Source organism: Perca fluviatilis, chromosome 18 (assembly GCF_010015445.1).
Source record: "Perca fluviatilis chromosome 18, GENO_Pfluv_1.0, whole genome shotgun sequence".
Lineage (NCBI taxonomy): Eukaryota > Metazoa > Chordata > Actinopteri > Perciformes > Percidae > Perca > Perca fluviatilis.
The window spans coordinates 16,109,352-16,129,571 of NC_053129.1; the positions used below are offsets into that span (position 1 = coordinate 16,109,352).

The window sequence follows — 20,220 nt, forward strand, 5'->3', positions numbered from 1 at the left end:
CGGATTGTTTTTGAAGTTGCGCGTCTCGCGGCGCATTCATTTCGGTGCATGTTAGCAGTTAGCTTGTAGGTAGCATTGTTTGCACGAAAGGAGTAACGTTAACCTATTGATTTGTGTGATGGTTCGCTAAAAGGTGACACTTTTTGATGCAAACATGGCGCTTTCGATGGAAACGCAGCTCCAGAGCATCTTTGAGGATGTTGTGGTAATGTGCATCTTCATTAACTGGTTTTAAAGCTAACATTAGTTAGCATTTCAGACAATGTTAGCCTTTTCCATTTTATGTTGAATCATGAACCTGCTGTGAAAATGAATAATTCCCACACCATAGCTAGCTAACGTCATCTAGCAAATGCTTTTAACGCTGCAGTTAGTGTTACGTTATAGTATAGTTACGTCGTAGCTAACCGTAATTAAATGAATGTTCACGTCAGTTGAACAGTTGTTCAGACTTTCTGCATTGTGTAGCTATACAAGTAACGTTAGTTAACGTTAATTGATAATTCATTGCACTTGCATATGCACTAATGTAACGCTCTAAGTAATGTATTTGAACATTTTGTAACGTTCAAGTTTGTCTGGGGAGCACTAACGTCCACGTTAAATAAAGAAAGTAGGATTTCTCCTAAAATAACATACTTACTTTAATCTCTACCAACATCAGTTGTTGTTCTGTTGCAAATTCTGACATCTGACTTTTGTGTATACTGAGGCAACAGAGCAGTGGTTTGTTATTTATTGGGAACTATCATTATGAAAGAGTGGGAAGCTGTTAGTAAAAATTACAGAAGGTAGATATAAAATGAAAACATATTTTTCTCTCATATATTTACTATTTTTTTTTGTACAACCTCTCCTTAGAAAACTGAGATGATAGAAGAGGCCTTTGCTGGGTAAGATGGCTTCAAACACACTCCCCTGTTTTGTTATTATGTGGTTAAAGCAGGTCTGACAAGTTGTATAAATGTTGATTTGTTACACGCTTTATGTCTTATCAGAAAAACAACACGTTAAAAAAATAAATAGTAATAAAAAAATATAAACTGTGTTGTATTTTAGGATGTTTATGGACACTCCAGAGGATGAGAGGACTAAACTGATCAGTTGTCTGGGAGCCTTCAGACAATACTGGGGGACACTACCACAGGTATCTAAACACACAGAGACAGACACATGCCTGCACATGAGATGTAGAATGATTGGCTGGATGTTTTCAATTCTCCGACTGTCTTTCTGCAGGAGTCCCATGAACAATGTGTGCAGTGGATAGTCCGGTTTATACACAGCCAGCACAGTCCCAAAAGGATCTCCTTTCTCCACGACTGTCTAGCAATGGCTGTGGAGACCAGTCTGTTACCGCCCAGGTACACACATGCACAAACGCACTCATACACACTTAAGGCCTGCAGGAATTTACACTCTGGGGCTTGACATCGTCTAATGTTATCTAATGTTATAATCATTTAGTTTTATTGATTTTTTTTTAGGCCACAATATCACTGTCAGCTTCTGCCTTAAGATATAATTTGAATAGATGAATCACCCTTATGGTTTATGATAATAATACCAAAATTGAAAGTATTGCTTTTCATAATTTGTATGATACATGAAGCCTGTATCTATAGTTAATCTGTTCAAAGCTGTGACATAACACAAGCACATAGTGTGCAGTCTTATCTATTATGTATATTATTTCTCTTAATCGTCCATTTAATGAATGTCTTTGTCTGTCTGAAGGATGGTGTGTGTCGCTCTGATAAGCTCGGACAGTTTAGAATGGGAGAGGACTCAGTTGTGGGCATTAACTTTCAAACTGATTCGCAAGATCATTGGAGGGGTGGACTACAAGGTCTCACTCACACACACACACACAAACACACACACACACACACACAGCACAACTCAGACAATTCATCTACACACTCAGTGATATAATGTCCTCTTGTGATCTACAGTATGCTGACTCACTGAGATCTGGCCTCTGGCACATTTGGACATGTTTCAAGCTATTACAAGAGACTCATTGACGTTACCAGCAATCTTAAACATTTGCAAATGTATGTTTTCATGTTAAATGTGTGTGTTTCAGGGTGTTCGAGACCTGTTGAAAGCTGTACTGGATAAAATTCAAACCATTCCTACCACCGTCAGCTCAGCTATAGTCCAACAGCTTCTGGCTGCCAGAGAGGTATTTTCTGTCTGTCTTTAACTTATTAAATGCCATTATTTGTGATTTATCTTTCACTCAGATGGCTTGTTTGAAAATTCTGTGTATTCCAGGTTGTAGAGTATACCCTAGACAGAAATGCCTGCCTCCTTCCAGCCTACTTTGCCGTTACAGAAATCAGAAAACTTTATCCAGAGGGACAGCTATCACACTGGGTAAGTGCGAGTTTCTCGTTTGTGTGCAGCTATTTCATGTCTTATGTTGTATCTAACAAATATTTCTGTTTATCTCTCTTTCATTTGGTCTCTGTTTGTAGCTTCTAGGAAGTTTAATATCAGACTTTGTGGACAGTTTCAGACCCACAGCCAGAATCAACTCTATCTGTGGTAAGGAGTTCAAGTTTTCTGAGTTTTTTATTTGTTCTCAAGGGTTCTTGTTTTTGGCAAACTCTTCTTCTTGCTTTGCCGCTTGCAGTTTATATTGAGCACTTTGTGATTAACTTAACATTGACTTGTATTCCTTAAGTGAAGTATATATTATTATATATATCTAATCAAATGTGCATTGTGCCTGTTTAGTCATTCAATGTGTAAATGTGTCCACAGGTCGGTGCAGCTTGTTACCAGTAGTGAATAACAGCGGGGCCATCTGTAACTCCTGGAAGTTAGACCCTACTACTCTGCGCTTCCCTCTGAGAGGCATGCTGCCGTTTGACAAGGTATCATATTAACATATGCACGTACACAACTATTTACACACACATACACAAACAAAACCAGTAACACAATGCATGTTTTTTTTGTATGTAGGACCTGTTTGAGCCACAGACAGGCTTGCTGCGCTATGTGTTGGAACAGCCATATTCAAGAGAAATGGTGTGCAACATGTTAGGACTCAACAAGCAGGTATGACCTCTCCTTCTACTTTTGCTCCGTTGCTTCTATATTATGCTCTCCACCTGCCCTTACTTTTCCTTTCCTTCGGACTCTCTTTATTGAACTCTCCTTACTTTATAATTTTTGCCACCTCACTCTTCCTTCTCCTACCTGTGCCCAGCTGTTCCTTTTCCCTTGTTCTCCATGTTCATTCTTTTCTCTTGTTCTTTTTCTCTTCAACCTCATCCTATTCTGCTCTTTCTGTTTGTTTTTACCTGGTTCTTCATATTCTTTTTTTGATTTCTTGTTTCTCCTCCTCACCCTTTTCTCTTTTGACACCCCACTCCTCCCTTATTGCCCTGGTAACACAGCTATGTAAGACCATATGTTAAGCAAGCCAATGCTGTGTGCTTGACCCATAATGCACTGGTTAGTTTTCCCTGTTGGGTTCATGCAGTGTCAACTCAGCCCAGCTCATTGAGCACCATAGACACAGTTTGACCAGCTCTGTCTCAGACGGTTGCAGACAGAAAGCAATAATCAACACTGGCCAGAGCTCTGATTTTGATTTTTTTTTTCTGCATATTTCGAATGCGAACAAATAACCCAGAATCCAGTTTGTCTTTTTGAATTGGCTGAGTTGATGCTAACTGTGCTGAACAGACCGTGAACAACCTATCTCCTTAGTCACCACTTTCTCTCTCTCTCTCTCTCTCTCTCTGTCTCACTCTGTGTCTCCTTTTTCCCTCTCTGTTTCTTTCTCCTTTTTTCTTTGTTTCTCTCTCTCTTGTCCTCTGGTTGTGTGTCGTGTTTGTCTGTCTCTCTGCCATGCGCTCTCTAGACTCTGAACATTGCCCAGGTATGTCGTTGTTCCTCTTCCTGGTCAACTGACCTACCAACTAACCAGCCCATTGGACGCTTAGCTTTTATAGGCACGCTGATGTCATATAAATGGGAAACAGGACAACAAAAAAAAGCAACTTGAGATGGAGTGAAGAGAAATGCTACAGAGCTTGAGATGGTCACAGCAGGGCTTCATAGAGATCTACTCGGTAGAAAGAGACCGATGTGGCCAAATAAATACTGGGCAGTCAGACAAGCAGGTACATCAAATATGCAGCAGCAGGATGATCGATGTGTATGGATCATTAACCACGGATGGCTTGTTCATTTAATAGGATTGTGTGCAAGGTAAATTGTTTTTAGTAACATCAGTTTGCTTCATGTGCTGCCTAATCTGCTTTCAATACTGCAGAATAAGTGCACAATACAATAAAATGGATTGATTAAAGCCACAGATGGCCAATATTTTCTGTTAATATCCAGTAGCTTTATATTAGACAATATTCTAGGCGAAACAAGTAATCCCTCCCAAAATAGAATTCCTGGCTTATTATAATAGTGCAGGCTTTTTTAAAGGAAAATGAGCCATTACTAACTGGTCCCCATTAATGTTCAAAGAGAGGGAATAGTAAGTCAGCTGTCAGTTGATGTTGTACCGCTTAGATTTATACTTGGTAATGTTTTTGCAAAATTGGAATTTGTCTTTATGTTAATGTTTAACATTCTCCAATCTATTTTATATAGCTCATTCCCTATATTCTTATGTACTGTATATTTGCCGTGCTGCGGTCCATGCCCAATTTCCATACATTAATCATTTAAGATTTTATTTTACAGCCCTGGATTGTCCTTAATGTCAATTTAGCCAAGTAACACTCATCATACCGTTTTTATTCCAGACTGAGACCTATCTAGATTCTCTGGACTGTAGTTTTTGTCATCAGAAAACGGTGTATTTAGTCTCAGCCATGTCTGTGGTTCCATCGCATAGGCTGAGGCATAGGCATATTTCTGATTCAAACCCTGCTGTTGACATTTCAAGTCCTGCTGCACTGCATGTATGAATGTAGTCTTGCCTGTTGTTAGCGAGGTCCTCTCGTCTCTGACCTTGCGCTGCTTTCTGTTGTGCTGACCTGGGCAGAATGACTCTATTTAGACTAAACCGTGGTCTTGACTCATACCGCAATATAGTTTCTTATGCTTTGAAACTCAAGTGCACTGCAAAAGCCAGTAATCACTGGAAGACCAGCTCTACTACTATTTCATTATCAGTGGATTTATTTTTTAGGTAGGCATTTGGAGTTGGTGGATCTTAATGAGTTTCTTATTGTCATGTCTTCTTCTTCCAGTGTGAATTAACTTTTGACACTTTGATGCTGCAGTACATTAGTGAACCTTATTCCTATCCAACTTGTACCATCCTGTCAATTAATTGCATTTGCGAAAAATAATAAAGGGTTCTTAAATTAGTGGCTTACAATTGGTAATGTTCATGCTCTGATAACTTTACTTTTCATTCCTTTATAAATTTATCCATTCTCCAAAGAGTACCGCTTGTCTTTCCAGGTTAGAGATGGAGTGATACGTGATTTGTATTTACAAAGTTCACTTGGATAGCAGCGTAAACCTTTAAATTGCATTTGCACAGGCAGCTTCAAAATAGAAGACATGGCAAAGTGGATTACGAAGCTAAACACTCCTTACACAAATTTTAATTTTTTTGATCAGTGTTTTGCCCAGGTCGGCTGATGAGTGAATCTGATTAGCTGTCTGAGTGGATGAGTGAACTCTGACCTGTGTTGTGTGCTTTTCATTGGTTGACGCGTGGTTGACTTTTTGTTTTTGTTTTTTCTCCAGTTTGTACCTGCGTATGTAGTTTTACATTACGTGATTAATGGTACTGAGCTGCAGTGCAAAATAAACTACAAGCAACAGCTTCGCTGCTCATTTATTTTAAACTAGACTTTTATATGCTGATCACTAAATGATCAAAATGATTGAAGTGGTCCTAAATAAAAAGCTCTCCTTTTTCAGAGAATAATTTTAAAGGTTGACAAAATGACTCCAGTTTAAATAAGTTGCTATATATTTCCTTGAAACATGTTATTGTTTTCAGCTCCTCTGATAATTGCGTTACATAATTTAGTAATAATTTAGATAAAATCTACAGAAACAACTAAGAGCCGTATTTCAAGCCGCGATGGTCAGCCATTCCTTTAGCATAAAGTAAGACGCTTCAAAACACAGTCTGAAATGATCTCTCAGTGGCAGATAAGTGACATCTTTACTTGTTTAACAGTTGATAACCAGTGGTGATCACTATCGGTGGCAGATAAAACACTCATTTTGGGTAAAAAATTTCTTTGAGAGTGAGAGACAGTTGCTTTAAAATTGATTTGCTCTAGATACACATCCGTTTGCCATTGGTTGAGTTGGTATGTTTGTAGGGGAGGTGGATTATAGACCAGCCACTGGTATGGTTTTACTGTTGCTAGGACACTGGATTTGGGATGTAGCTAGGTAAGCCATTGGGCTGATTTATTTGTACAGTAGATGGAAGATATGCATGTGGATCCTTCTCTCTTTTTCTTTGTTTTTCTCTTGCTCTCTCTCTCTGTGTGTGTGTGGGTGGGGGAGGGGGTGGGGGTGGGGGTGGCGGCAGAGGAAGAGGAAGAGGAAGAGAAGTGATGGTCAGCCTCACAGCTCCTCTTCTTCTTCCCAATCACACCACCTCCCCACCTTCCCAAACCTGTTAGCCTGCATGCTGTGCTGCTGTGTCCTATTGTGCTGTGCTGTGCTGTGCTGTGCTGTGCTGTGCTGTGCTGTGCTGTGCTGTGCGGTTTAGTTCCTTGCTATGTTGTGTCCCAGTAGTAGCTCTGTTACATAAGTCCTACAGTGGTAGCCACTGCAGAGATCTACCCTCCTTCTGTCTGTCTGGTGGGAAAGTTAAGTTTCCCACCCTGGGTTAATAGGAACATTTTATTGGTAGTTTTTAATTTTTCCAAGTCTTTGAAAAAATGTCAAGACCTGTGTCTTGCTTTGGCATTGAATTATGTCTGTAATGTCAGGGACTATGAAGGTTTTCATGCAACTCCACAACAATTAAGGTTTGTGGATAATGCTTCAATCCATTATTGTTTTAATGGTGCCATGTCTACACAGTTATCCGCATGGTACGCCAACTCTAGCTTATGCAGAAGAGTCCACTTGGCCCACATTTGAACACGCACCTTGTGCTTCTACTACTTGGCCTGAAGTCAGCATTTATACTGTTAGGTAGAAACTGTGCAGTTAACCATTTACCGATTGGGGCTTAAAGATTTGGTGAACCTGCCATCCCGTCACGATCCGCCACCTTGTCTCCCCCTCTCTCCATTTTCTTCCCTCAGCCATTTTTCTGACTTTCTCTTGATTCCTTTCCCTCCATCCCTCTTTTTTCCCCCTCTTTCATCAAAAGTCCCTTTCACATATGGAAGTCTCAACATTGTTGGTTCAGATACCCCAATTCACATATTATGCAGTTCTATATGGAAACATTTTATTTTTTTCTTACAGGATATGATCATCCCAGAAAAACAGTAATACTTGCACAAGACTTCTGCCCAGCCCAGTCTTAGTTTTGTTAATGTTATATGTTTGGATTAACAGCATTTACATTATTTTGATTTCATTTCTTAATTTCTTACTTTCCTTCTTTATATGGGCAACGGACATTAATCAATATGTAAGTGTGGCAGTGTTAGCCAGCCGGCTAATTACCAACTGCAGTCCTAAAACCAGTTACCTTCTCGTAATGTCCATGTTTATATTTACTTCGGATTAGCTTGGGAGTTCAGTGCTAATTGGCTGCCATTTGTTTAGCCTCAAATATCATAACTACCCACAAGCACACAAACCTTTTTGTGATTGTCCTCACTCCACGTAAAACCTTCATGTAAAATTGTTGCAACCTTTTGCGTGCACTGGAGCTGAAGCAAACGATTTGACAAAAATCTTACTAGGTCCAGATTACAACTTGGCAAATTACTGGAGCTATGTGGACAACTAAGTTTAGCACCTGTTCCTACATAATAACATCACAGGAAAATTACCACAATATATTTGGATAAAGGTAAATATGGAAAAGGGGCCACAGGAAGGTTTACCCAGCTGACAGAGGCAGGAAGGAGATGCCGTCCTGCATAAAAGGGATGGGAAAAGGTTTTATAAGTCAATTTCCAATGATTGTTGGAGAACCTAATAACATTAAAACGTGTATGTGAAGTAATTTAACAATGTTCTCTCCCTCCCTCTGTTTGTCTTTCTTCTCCCCACCTTCACCCCTTTTCTTTTTCTGTCTCTTTCTGTCCTTGGACGTCTTTCCCTCCCTTTCTCTGTTTAACTTCCTCACTCTCCTGCCCACTACTTTCTTTATCCTTTAACACACCCGTCCTCCCCCATCAGCATAAGCAGCGTTGCCCAGTGCTGGAGGAGCAGCTGGTGGATCTCGTGGTGTACGCTATGGAGCGCTCCGAGACCGAAGAACACTTTGACGCTGACGTCGGAGGAACTAGCCAGTTGCTGTGGCAGCACCTGTCCTCCCAGCTCATCTTCTTTGTGTTGTTTCAGTTTGCAAGCTTCCCTCACATGGTGCTGTCGTTACATCAAAAGGTAAGAGGAGGGAGGTGGCTGAGGAGGAGAGTTAACCATCCTGATAATGGGTAATTGGATTTTGGCTTGATTTGATCTGGTTTATTGGTATATATGTAAGAATATTTTATATGTATATATATTTATAAAAGAAAACATATTAGACTTTGTCAGGGAAAACATGTTTTTGTCAGAACAAGCAAAAAAAAAAAAAAAAAAAAAAAATCAGACATCTAAAAAAACGACGACTGTATGACATATTTTAGGTCAAGATGCAAAAATCTATAAATTATTAGGAGTAAGCCAGTATCAGCTCGTTGGTTTTTGTGTCTCCTAAGAAATGTAGGTAAAAACTAATTGAAGCATCATTAACAAGGCAAATACAAAAGCATTCAAGAGTGGGTGTTTAAATGATAAAACGGGTATGAACTGATGAGACCCTTGTTGAGTCTCTCTCTCTTTTTTTTTTTTTTTTTTTTTTTTTTTTTTTTTTTTTTTCTCTCTCTAGCTTGCAGGTAGAGGTCTCATTAAAGGGAGAGACCACCTGATGTGGGTTTTGCTGCAATTCATATCAGGAAGTATTCAGAAGAATGCCTTAGCTGACTTCCTGCCTGTCATGAAGCTCTTTGACCTGCTTTACCCAGAAAAAGAGGTACACATCTGCCAAGAAATGATTTTGGTTTACTACGATCATTATTACTAGTGCCCCATTTTGTGCCCATTTGAGCGTTTTTATTAGCTGTAGTGCAGTAGGAGTAGTAGTAGAAGTTTTGGCAAGAGTGGTAGTCGTAGTGATCCATTTTATAGGCAGTAGCATCAGATTAATCAGTGTTTTCTCTCCCACTCCAGTGCATTCCAGTTCCAGACATTAACAAGCCCCAGTCCACTCATTCCTTTGCAATGACCTGCATTTGGATCCACCTGAACCGCAAAGCTCAAAACGACAACTCCAAACTCCAAATACCCATACCACACTCTCTAAAACTACATCATGAGTACGCATCTTTAAAATACAGGAGCCTGAAATATGTACTTTACATAAATAAATACCTTAAGTGTACACTAAAACACTGTACCCAGTCATGAATAAAACCCAAGCAAACATACAACATGTTTCTGCCTCCTCCTGTTTGTTAGGTTTCTCCAGCAGTCGCTGCGTAGCAAGACTCTTGGCATGTCCGACTACAAGATAGCCCTGCTGTGTAACGCCTACAGCACCAACTCCGAGTGCTTCACTCTGCCTATGGGCGTCCTGGTAGAGACGATCTATGGAAACGGATCTATGAGGATCAACCTACCTGGCATCAACTGCATGGCGTCAGGGTCTGTCACCCCGCTGCCCATGAACCTGCTGGATTCACTTACAGTGCATGCAAAGATGAGGTATGGGAAAGCGAAGGATGTACAGATAAAACATTGTATATAGATAGACAATTAATTATATAGAGAGCTACTCATTTAATTATATAGTGAGCTACACAATTAATTATATAGAGAGCTACACACTTAATTATACAGAGAGCTACACACTTAATTATACAGAAAAAAATGCATTTAACGGTCTCTTTGCTTGTCTGCTTCCAGTCTGATCCACAGTATTGCCACACGGGTAATAAAGTTGGCCCATGCCAAATCCAGCATCGCCCTGGCCCCAGCACTGGTAGAAACATACAGCAGACTGTTAGTCTACATGGAGATCGAGTCATTGGGCATCAAAGGATTCATCAGTGAGTTACAGAAACATTTTCACCACTATGTCCCCTGAAGAAAAATAGTTTTTTAAAATTTGTATGCATGGTCTAACTCTTCCAGCATGTCCTAGTGTGATTTATATTCAATTATCACTGCTTGTCCACTGGGTTGCATTTTGAGCAGACTGGCTCAGAACATTGTGTTCAACATGAATGTCTCTTCAGGCCAGCTGACGCATGTTGAACAATGTGAAACTCTCTGTCTGTTCAGGCCAGTTGCTGCCTAATGTTTTTAAGTCTCATGCGTGGGGAATCCTTCACACATTATTGGAGATGTTCAGCTACAGGATGCACCACATTCAGCCACACTACAGAGTCCAGCTACTGAGTCATCTGCACAGTCTGGCTGCTGTGCCCCAGACCAACCAGAACCAGCTGCATCTATGGTAATGTGATCATATATTCAACACAATTACTATAACTCACTACAAGGTTACTGATATTATCGCTACTATTACTACTAAAGGTAAAGTTCGCACAACAGTTAAATGCTCTGGAAAAAATAGGCCTGATTCCTGCACTATTAAATATTTTTTCGGAGCATTTAACTGTTGTGTGGACTCCTGCACCAGCAACTACATGGATGTGCACAATATTGTCTTTTTTTTTAACCAGTTATATATGAACCTTACAATATAATTTAACACCTGACCAAACATATGCGTCATAACATTATTTACTGCAAAGATATTGTATAACATTGTACATGTGTTGTTTTTATTGTGCCTACCTCCACTGAAGGTATTTAAAAGAAACAAGGATTATCATCAGGAGTGTAATGGTCTCTCTCGTCTTCTGTCTTGCTGTCTTTCTGTCTCTGTCCCCAGTGTTGAGAGCACAGCTCTTCGGTTGATCACAGCCTTGGGGAGTTCAGAGGTGCAGCCCCAGTTCACTCGCTTCCTCAACGACCCAAAGACAGTTCTGTCAGCTGAGTCTGAAGAGCTGAACCGAGCCTTGATCCTCACTCTGGCCAGAGCCACACACGTCACAGGTAGCACTCTCTCTGCATTAACTTCTTTAGATCTTTCTTTTCTTGTTGTCCCTGTTGCCTTTTTTTCCCCCTTCTTTTCTCGTTAATAACCTGTAGTACCTGAGTTACCTGTAAATTTAAATTGTTCCCATATCTTAATTATAAATGTTTCAAGTTGCCTGCTTTGTGTCTGTGTGCAGATTTTTTCACAGGGTCCGACTCCATCCATGGGACTTGGTGTAAAGACATCCTCCAGACCATCATGAACTTCACGCCTCATAACTGGGCCTCACACACACTGTCCTGCTTCCCTGCTCCACTACAGGTGCACTATGGTCACCTAGTAATGAATGACACTGACAAATTCATTTTTATTTCCTCTTAAATCATACGCATTAATCCCACCTCTCTCTTCCTCTCAGGCGTTCTTCAAACAGAACAATGTTCCTCAGGAGTCTCGATTCAACCTGAAGAAGAACGTAGAAGAGGAGTACAGGAAATGGAAGTCCATGGCCAACGAGAATGACATCATTACCCACTTCTCCATGCAGGGCTCACCCCCACTCTTCCTCTGTCTGCTGTGGAAGATGCTGCTGGAGACGGACCACATTAACCAGATAGGCTTCAGGTTTGGTGTCATTATTTTGTGTCTACAGATACACTTTCACAGAATCCACACACACACATGTATTTATTATATACAGTCACAAGCGCACACATTGTACATACAGAGCATATATAAATATACTTTCTGATGTATTATTTTTGAACACCTGTAAGTAATTAGGGTTGATATTAAAATGTCAAATTAAAACCAAATCTCTGTAAATGGACTTAAATTAATTACAAATACATAGCACATTCCAAGTTCCCACCACTTCATTTTTTACACGTGTTACATTCAGTGTCACTGACACCGTAGAGTGTGTTTTTATGAAGCATGTTATGGTAATGATGCATCTCACCACTGATGTTCGGCATTCTGTACACTAATTGGCGCGAGGGGGGTACATCTGTGGCTAATTGATCCACCGGGAGTATACAGTGTTGCCTCCGGATGATGATCTAACTGCAGCCTAATTTTGTGTCTCTCAGGGTCTTAGAGCGCATCGGGGCTCGTGCACTGGTGGCTCATGTGCGAACATTTGCAGACTTCCTTGTTTATGAGTTCTCAACATCAGCCGGCGGGCAGCAGCTCAACAAGTGCATTGAAATACTCAACGACATGGTCTGGAAGTACAACATAGTCACCCTGGATAGACTCATCCTGTGTCTGGTGAGGAGGAACTTGGATTTAGAGAAATATGTATACTATATGACAAGCTCTCTGTGTCTCACTTCTCTTCTCCTCTGCGTCCAGGCGATGCGTAGCCATGAGGGCAACGAGGCTCAGGTTTGCTACTTCATAATCCAGCTGCTGTTGCTGAAGCCCAACGACTTCAGGAACCGCGTCAATGATTTTGTCAAGGAGAATGCTCCTGAGCACTGGCTGCAGAGTGACTGGCACAACAAGCACATGAGCTACCACAAGGTACACAAAAACTCGCTTGTGGTGTTTTTTTTTCTTCTTTTTTCAGAAAATAAAATGTAACGTCCTTACCACAGAAGATCCATCTGATTCGGACAACACCTCAGCATAAACAGGGAAATGTAGACAGAAACCCAGGTCTGAAGTCAACAATGTTTGTTGTTCCTTCACCAGAAATACCCAGAGAAGCTCTACTTTGAGGGACTTGCGGACCAAGTCAATCCTCCCATGCAACTCCAGTCTCAGTACCTGCCCATCTACTTTGGCAACGTGTGCCTGCGCTTCCTGCCCGTCTTTGACATCGTCATTCACCGCTTCCTGGAGCTTCTTCCTGTCTCCAAGTCTCTGGAAACGCTGCTGGACCATCTGGGAGGGCTGTACAAGTTCCATGGTGAGTATGGTTGTCTTACGTAATGTCAGAGGACCGTGTGGATGAAATAGGTTTGGAAGGAGGAAATAGAGCAACAGCAATAAATCAAATGGATGAAAAGAGGAAGAAGGGCCTGGGATGTGAATGTGTCAGCCATTGTTTGTGCACACTGATGTGTATTTACTGCTGTGTTTGTGTGCAGACCGCCCAGTCACATACCTGTACAACACACTTCACTACTACGAGCGACATCTGAGAGACAGAACCAACCTGAAGAGAAAACTGGTGCACGCCATCATGTCTTCACTGAAGGTAGGCAGAGGGAGATGAAGGAAGAAAAACGCGCACACACACACTTAAGACAATACCTCATTATGTAACAACTGTGGGGTGTATCATTTATTAAAACCATATATCTGTGTGGCATGCAATCAGTACTGGTTGGTCTCATTTTATATGTGTAACTGTTTTTAATTTTTATTGGCACCAGTTATATTTAGAGTGTTTTTTTGTTGTTGTTCTTTTTATAGGACAACCGTACCCCAGGGTGGTGCCTTAGTGAAACCTATCTGAAGTTTGGCATGAACCCCAGAGAGGACAACGTGTGGATCCCTGATGACACCTACTACTGCAAGCTGATTGGACGCCTGGTGGACAATATCCTTCATTTATCTCCCTTGGTGGTAGATTGAGCCATAAATCTAAAAAATATATATATTTTTATATATTGTTTTATCTGATTGTTTTATATCTATGGATGGATCTGTCACATGCTCTCTCTAACTGATCCTAATACTGGCTAATAAAAAGTCATGGGCCTCTGGGGTACCTAAGTAATACATTTTACCTTACTGCCTATACTTCTAGTGTCTTTTTATTTCCTTATGTGTCCTCTGGGTCACTGGACCCAAGACAACATAATTATGTACTTCCCTTTACTTTGTTGAGAATTGCTCTCTAAACAAGGGTTAATACAGCACCTTAGTTCTTGTTTGTACAGCATTTTGGTCAGCTTAAACTGTGTTTAAATGTGTTCTAGAAATAAACTTTACTTACTTACTTTACAAGAAACAGGGTTTAGAGAGCAATTCTCAACAAAGTAAAGGGAAGTACATAACCCTTGTGTGGTCCTTCGGGTCACTGGGACCCGAAGGACCACACAAGGGTTAATGCCTCTTTGCTTTATACAGACAGATAGTACTTTTACATCTGTAGTTAATTTTATCTGGGCTCATTTGATTGCAGCCAATGTAGCTGTTGCAACAGAGAAAACACAATGAAAGTGGCTGGTGTGTGTCATGGTTTAGTAGCCAGAGTATAAGCATGTAATTCAAACAGGAACACGTCACACATTGATGCCCCTGTTAAACCTTGTTTGCTTCTCCAGTGACTTTTAGCCTCCTTAACTCTCTCTCACCCATGGCTGGCAAGTCACCTGGTCCCTTCCCAAACTGCGACTGGAGGTTCAATGAGTTTCCCAACCCTGCGGCCCACGCCCTGCACGTCACCTGCGTAGAGCTGATGGCTTTGGCCGTGCCGGGAAAAGATGTCGGCAACGCTCTGCTCAATGTTGTGTTGAAGAGGTACAACTGACTTCAGACAGTTAATGGCTCAAATGGCTTTATTGCAATGCTTTTTTGCAATAAAGGTTATTTTGCCCATTTTGATAGCAGTGTGTCATACTATTGTTATGTGTTCTGGTGAAATAAGAGTTTGATGTGAATTATTGACCATGTTTTCTTTCAACCTTTTAGCCAACCTCTGGTCCCCAGAGAGAACATCACAGCTTGGATGAATGCAATTGGACTTGTGATAACCGCCCTTCCTGTAAGAAAACACTCTCACAAAAGATTATCACAGTCCTTAACTATTACATGAATTCACATTGATCTTCCACCGTGACCACCTCCGTCTCCGTCTCCCCTCTTCCAGGAGCCCTACTGGATCGTTCTCCACGACCGCATCGTGTCTGTGATGGGTTCTCCGGCGCTGACATCAGAGACAGAGTGGGCAGGTTATCCTTTCGCCTTGCTGGACTTCACAGCCTGCCACCAGAGCTACAGCGAAATGAACTGCAGCTACGTGCTAGCATTAGCGCACGCTGTGTGGCATCACTCATCCATCGGACAGCTGTCTCTGATTCCCAAGTAAGGAAGCCTTCCTTTTTTTTTTTTTTTTTAACTCCCACCCTCTCATCCTTCTGTTTGCTCTTCAGCACACATAGAATTTATTGTTGCCATGTCATAAATGTGGGTGTGTGTGTGTGTAGATTCCTGTCAGAGACACTGAAGCCCGTCGTCCAGACAGAGTTCCAGTTACTCTACGTGTATCACCTGGTGGGGCCGTTCCTGCAGCGCTTCCAGCAAGAGAGGACACGATGCATGTTGGAGGTACACCCAAACGTTTAACCATAGATGACAAGTGTAATTATTACAATTAAATCACAATAATGTTACCTTTTAACTTACCTTATGTAAGTAAGGTCATGTTTTCGGCTTAAGGTCAAGTATTGGGCTTAGTTTGTCCGTTTGATTGTTTGTCCCTCAGCAGGATTACGAAAAAAAAAAAAAAAACAAGTGCCCGATTTTCATTAAACTTGGTAGAAGGGTGTAGCATGGGCCAAGGACGAACCCATTAAACTTTGGAGCGAATCCAAATTACAGGGCTGATACAAATTATAATTTTGAAAAACACACACATACAGTATACTGTCACTATGCAAGATAGGGCATTTGTGCTGCATTCATGTGGTGTCGGAATAATCTGAAAATTTAGGTCCCGACTGGGGAAATTCACATCGGCGCCCCCTCAAGTCGAAACGTTAACATTGCGAGATGGGGCATGCCTTGAGTGCCCTTCTAGTTTTAGTTTTTTTTATGTATCCTTGTGTTTCAGATTGGCGTGGCCTTCTACGAGATGCTCCAGGCGGTCGACCAACACTGCCAACATCTCAGCTACATGGACCCAATCTGTGACTTCCTCTATCACATCAAATACATGTACACTGGAGACAGCGTGAAGGAGCAGGTGAGAACGTGTCTTGTATTAAAATGGAAAATTAACCATAAATCTGACCAAACATTTCAAAACTTAGACGGTAACAAGTTAATACAATAAAATAACAAACTGATGAAAAAGCTAAAAATGGAGACCTTCGTCACCCGGACTTCAAGTAAGATGACATCTGTGAACTTGCAGCTCCTCAGGAGACGGTTTTGTTTTCATCTTCCATTTTTAGTGTGAATCTGTCACCTCCTGTGCAGCAAGACGAGCTGGCTCCCCAGCCGTGTCCAGACCTCCTGCCACCACAGTTAATTAAAGATGAAACTGTAGCTCCACTTGGGCTTTAGGCTTGGGCATGTGTATTTAAATGGACTTTTCAAGTAATTAATTTAATAGACAAAACCTTAACTCAAGCTATGTGTGTCGTATTTTGGGTGATGCGATTCAAAACAAGAGATGTTACATAAATGAATGTGATACGTATTGACCTGGTAATTACTGTACTGTAATTATACCACTGCTTCAGGAAATTAACTGTAGAGGTCAGTTTAAACCAAAATCAGATTCATGCATTTAGTCAATTTTCCTAAACTGATCAGTTTCTTTCTCTACCTTACTTTTACTCTTTTTTTGTAGTTATCAATACATTGCTGCCAGTCTACATTTGTGTATACACATCCGTTCTTCGCTTTTAACTCTCCGTTTCTCTTTCTCCAGGTGGAGAAAATCATCATGACCTTACGTCCGGCCATGAAGCTGCGACTGCGCTTCATCACACACAGCAGCAAGATCGAGACTTCATCAGCAGCTGCCAACGTCGCCTCCACTTCCTCCTCCACCCCTCAGCCCCCCACCTCCTCACTCTCTTCGTCCTCTGCCGTCGCCTCCCCCTCTTCCGCACAGCACGCGCACACACCTATATAGGTAAACACAGTTACAATCATGACAATGGACTTTCACACACATGTCTAAATTTTGCTTAAAGTAAGGGTTAAAAATGTTTATTATTGTACTTTCATAACAAGAAACCTGGAGAGCTGATTGTATTCCCCCACCCTTCATAAGTGTATAAAAACATCGTATTTCCAAAATCTTAACTTTTCAAAAGTGAAAAACCCCAGCTGATTTCCTGTCTATGAAACTGTCAGAATGAATCACTTTGACAGAATTCAGAGGTACTAATTTTGAGAGTATCTCAGAAGTGAAGAATCTCAAGCAAAAAAAAATGTAATTATCAGAACAGGCATCTCTATGCTATCTCAACAAACCGTACACTAATATGCACCTCTCTGTATTTGCTGCATTAAGGAGGGTCACGAGGACACAATATTTCTTGTTAATATCATGGCATCTTTTGTATTTTTCTGTTTGTAGTCAATTTTTATATTGTACATTTTTAGTTCATTAAAAAGATTTTGGTAATATGGGTTCAGCCTTTTATTGATGCTTCTGTCTACCCCTTTCTATCACATGATTTCATATATTGTCTGTGCAGCCTTTGTCATTCCATGTTAGTGTTTTACAAAGCCGAAATGATAAATAAATCCAACCAAAATCTATAGATTTTTTTTTTAACATGGTTGTCTTTTCTTTGCTCATGTCATTTCAAAATGCTATTTTGTTTGTGTTGTCCTGGACTCGTAACTTTATCTTTTCAGCCTACCCTTATCTCACACTGTGGAGAACCTTTTCTTTAGGCGATTTGCACTCAGACAGGTCTGATCTCTGAGAACACTGAGCTAAGCTCTGTGTAATACAATAGACAATAGAACAACATAGCCTGACACCAGTAGGGGGAGTCCAACATTTACATTTGCCTTCAGTGTACTTTTTATGACTGGAGCACAGAGCGAGAGACATTGACCCTACTTGGCCCCATTCGATTGGTTTCCTGTCTTTCGGCCTGAGGGATATATCTCTAAAACATGAACAGATATCCATCAAATTTGGTGGAACGCACAGCTTTGAGCCAAGAACACTTAGGTGTTTGACTCTGGGATTTTTGCCATTTGACAATTGGCAATAAAACTAATGGTGAGAGAAGGATCTGAATCCAAAACCTGGGGGTATATTCATTGGGAAGTAAATAAAATATAATTAAAATGGTGTCTTTGTGTTTCAACAGCAAGCTGGACAATTGAGGCATTGATGATGTTATTCAATCTCATTCTGCCAGTTAGAATTCAAAACTGCTTATTTTTCTAAAACCAGTTGGAGTGTCAGATGTTGTGAATAAATTAGACAGTACAATTTTGCTCGAGCAGCCACCACTGTAGCAGCAAGAATCATGGTTTGTATTTTGTAACAAAGACAAAAAAATGACGTTTAAGTAGTAATTTCATTCCAGAGTACCTGAAGAGCAGGGTTTTACTCATGGATGGGTTAACATTTTACTGCCCTGCAGTTTATAGTTCTTCATAGTCGGTATAGACGGTCAATGATGTTGGGTTCTGTGAGCTAAATGCTAACATCAACATGCTGACATGCTCACAGTGACAATGCTAACATGCTGTTGCCTAACAGGTTACATGTTTACAATTTTTACCATCACATCTACTAATTAGCACCAAATGTGACATAATTGGTCAAATCCAAATAGAAAAAGGTACTGTACATGTAGAAGTTGTGGGAGGATAAAATTTAGCTTAGCATCTCCAGCACAGCCAAATGGGGGTGCAGCCTATAACCACACACAGCAATGATGTCACAAATATTGACGCACTAGCTTGGTCACTGCAGCAATGAGAGTAGTTAAAATTTTGGGCTGGTGAAGTGTTGCTCTTTAAAGCAGCTATAGTCGATGTTTTCATAATAATGTACTAATGTAAAATGGGTCGCAGCAAGCACCAAACAGCGGACCGACACAGTTAGCGACTGGCGCTGGTAAAAAATAGTGGAGCATTTCACAGCTAAAGACCAAAAAAGTAAATGTTGGACTTATATTTGCCAGACGACCAAAAAAAAAAAAAACTAACCTGACGCGCCAGATGGTTTGTTAACATAGAACCATCTGTGAAGCCGTTATTACAAACTGTTTGGAAAAGGGCAGGCACTTTAAAAAAAATATACCTGGCGTGGCAGGTGATTGGATGAACCATATCATGTTCGCCATTGTCGTTTTAATCGAACAGTCGTGGCCGTCACACACACCTAAACCACGCCGGCAGCTCCACACTGGACACTGATTGGTTCGGTTCACTGCTGTTCGGACACAAACGCATTACCTGAAGCCGGACAAGATGGATTTTCGTGTGATAGGATATTGCGAGCGGAATGATAATTTTGCTCCACAACTGCTGGATATGTAAATATGTAGTGGTTTACCATATCAACTTTAATGGGTGATAATATGTGTCAGTGTTGTTGCAATTGGGCAAAAAAAAAAATTGCCATCAAATCATAAAAGTATAAATTTAGGGGAGGGGCCCTAAAAAGGTTAAAGGCTGCTCAGTCTGTGTTCTCTGACAGTGACAAGTCAAAGTTAAGGGTAAATCCTAAATTGGATCTGCTAGACTGGCCGATGTAGTTAGGTTTAGGCATGCAGAGTTGTGATTGGTTAGAGTTAGGGTAAAGCAATTGAATCCTGATGAAACTCTACGTAGAAGAAAAAACAATAAGGTTAAGACCGATGTTCAGTTATTCCTACTCATCCACTCTCAATTACGTTACATTACATCTTCAGGGTCAGTTGTAACTGAATTACATGAACATTATGAAAGCTGTTACTAACAGAGGCCTGAACATCTCGTGATTTCCATTGTGATGACAAATTTAACGCTTGGTCGTCCTTGCGTGTGGCTTTAAAGGAGAGCAGCTTCATGTAAAGAAATATTGATTTTAGTTTACAGGACATGGAGCTTAATTTCATTATTCCTCTTCATTAAATATTCATACTAGGTCAACCGTGACTTGATCACATCACAACTAATGCTATGTACTCTGGGCATTTATCCCTTTCTGCATGTGAGTCATTGCACGCCATCTCCATAAGGCCCAGCAGAGATGTAGGCCATCTTATGTGCTGCTGGGCCCTTGGCTCACCCACTAAACTGTGGCCCTAAATGTGATGTGGCAACATGTAGGC

General features: G+C 40.8%; 1 protein-coding gene and 1 long non-coding RNA gene across 3 annotated transcripts in view; one reads left to right on the forward strand and one right to left on the reverse strand.

The window, feature by feature from the left end:
• med23 (mediator complex subunit 23) lies at positions 1 to 17,563 on the forward strand. 2 transcript variants are annotated; one of them, XM_039781210.1, is made up of 31 exons: positions 1 to 205; positions 862 to 893; positions 1,060 to 1,147; positions 1,240 to 1,364; positions 1,738 to 1,849; positions 2,090 to 2,188; positions 2,281 to 2,382; positions 2,484 to 2,553; positions 2,773 to 2,885; positions 2,977 to 3,072; positions 3,884 to 3,901; positions 8,329 to 8,535; positions 9,023 to 9,166; positions 9,364 to 9,509; positions 9,652 to 9,897; positions 10,099 to 10,241; positions 10,477 to 10,651; positions 11,093 to 11,256; positions 11,436 to 11,560; positions 11,658 to 11,863; positions 12,331 to 12,511; positions 12,596 to 12,766; positions 12,938 to 13,154; positions 13,336 to 13,445; positions 13,664 to 13,790; positions 14,551 to 14,716; positions 14,888 to 14,960; positions 15,066 to 15,280; positions 15,403 to 15,523; positions 16,029 to 16,160; positions 16,854 to 17,563. In XM_039781210.1, exons 1-31 carry the CDS (start codon positions 155 to 157, stop codon positions 17,058 to 17,060), a joined length of 4,182 nt encoding a protein of 1,393 aa, XP_039637144.1. In that variant the 5' UTR covers positions 1 to 154; the 3' UTR covers positions 17,061 to 17,563. The 2 variants fall into 2 exon arrangements, with proteins under 2 accessions (XP_039637144.1, XP_039637145.1); XM_039781211.1 differs by lacking the exon at positions 3,884 to 3,901.
• LOC120546331 overlaps positions 16,150 to 20,220 on the reverse strand; it is a 19,662-nt gene continuing 15,591 nt past the window's right edge. Inside the window, exon 4 of the long non-coding RNA XR_005636864.1 lies at positions 16,150 to 17,052. This is a non-coding gene — a long non-coding RNA (uncharacterized LOC120546331). The remainder of the gene's footprint in view (positions 17,053 to 20,220) is intronic.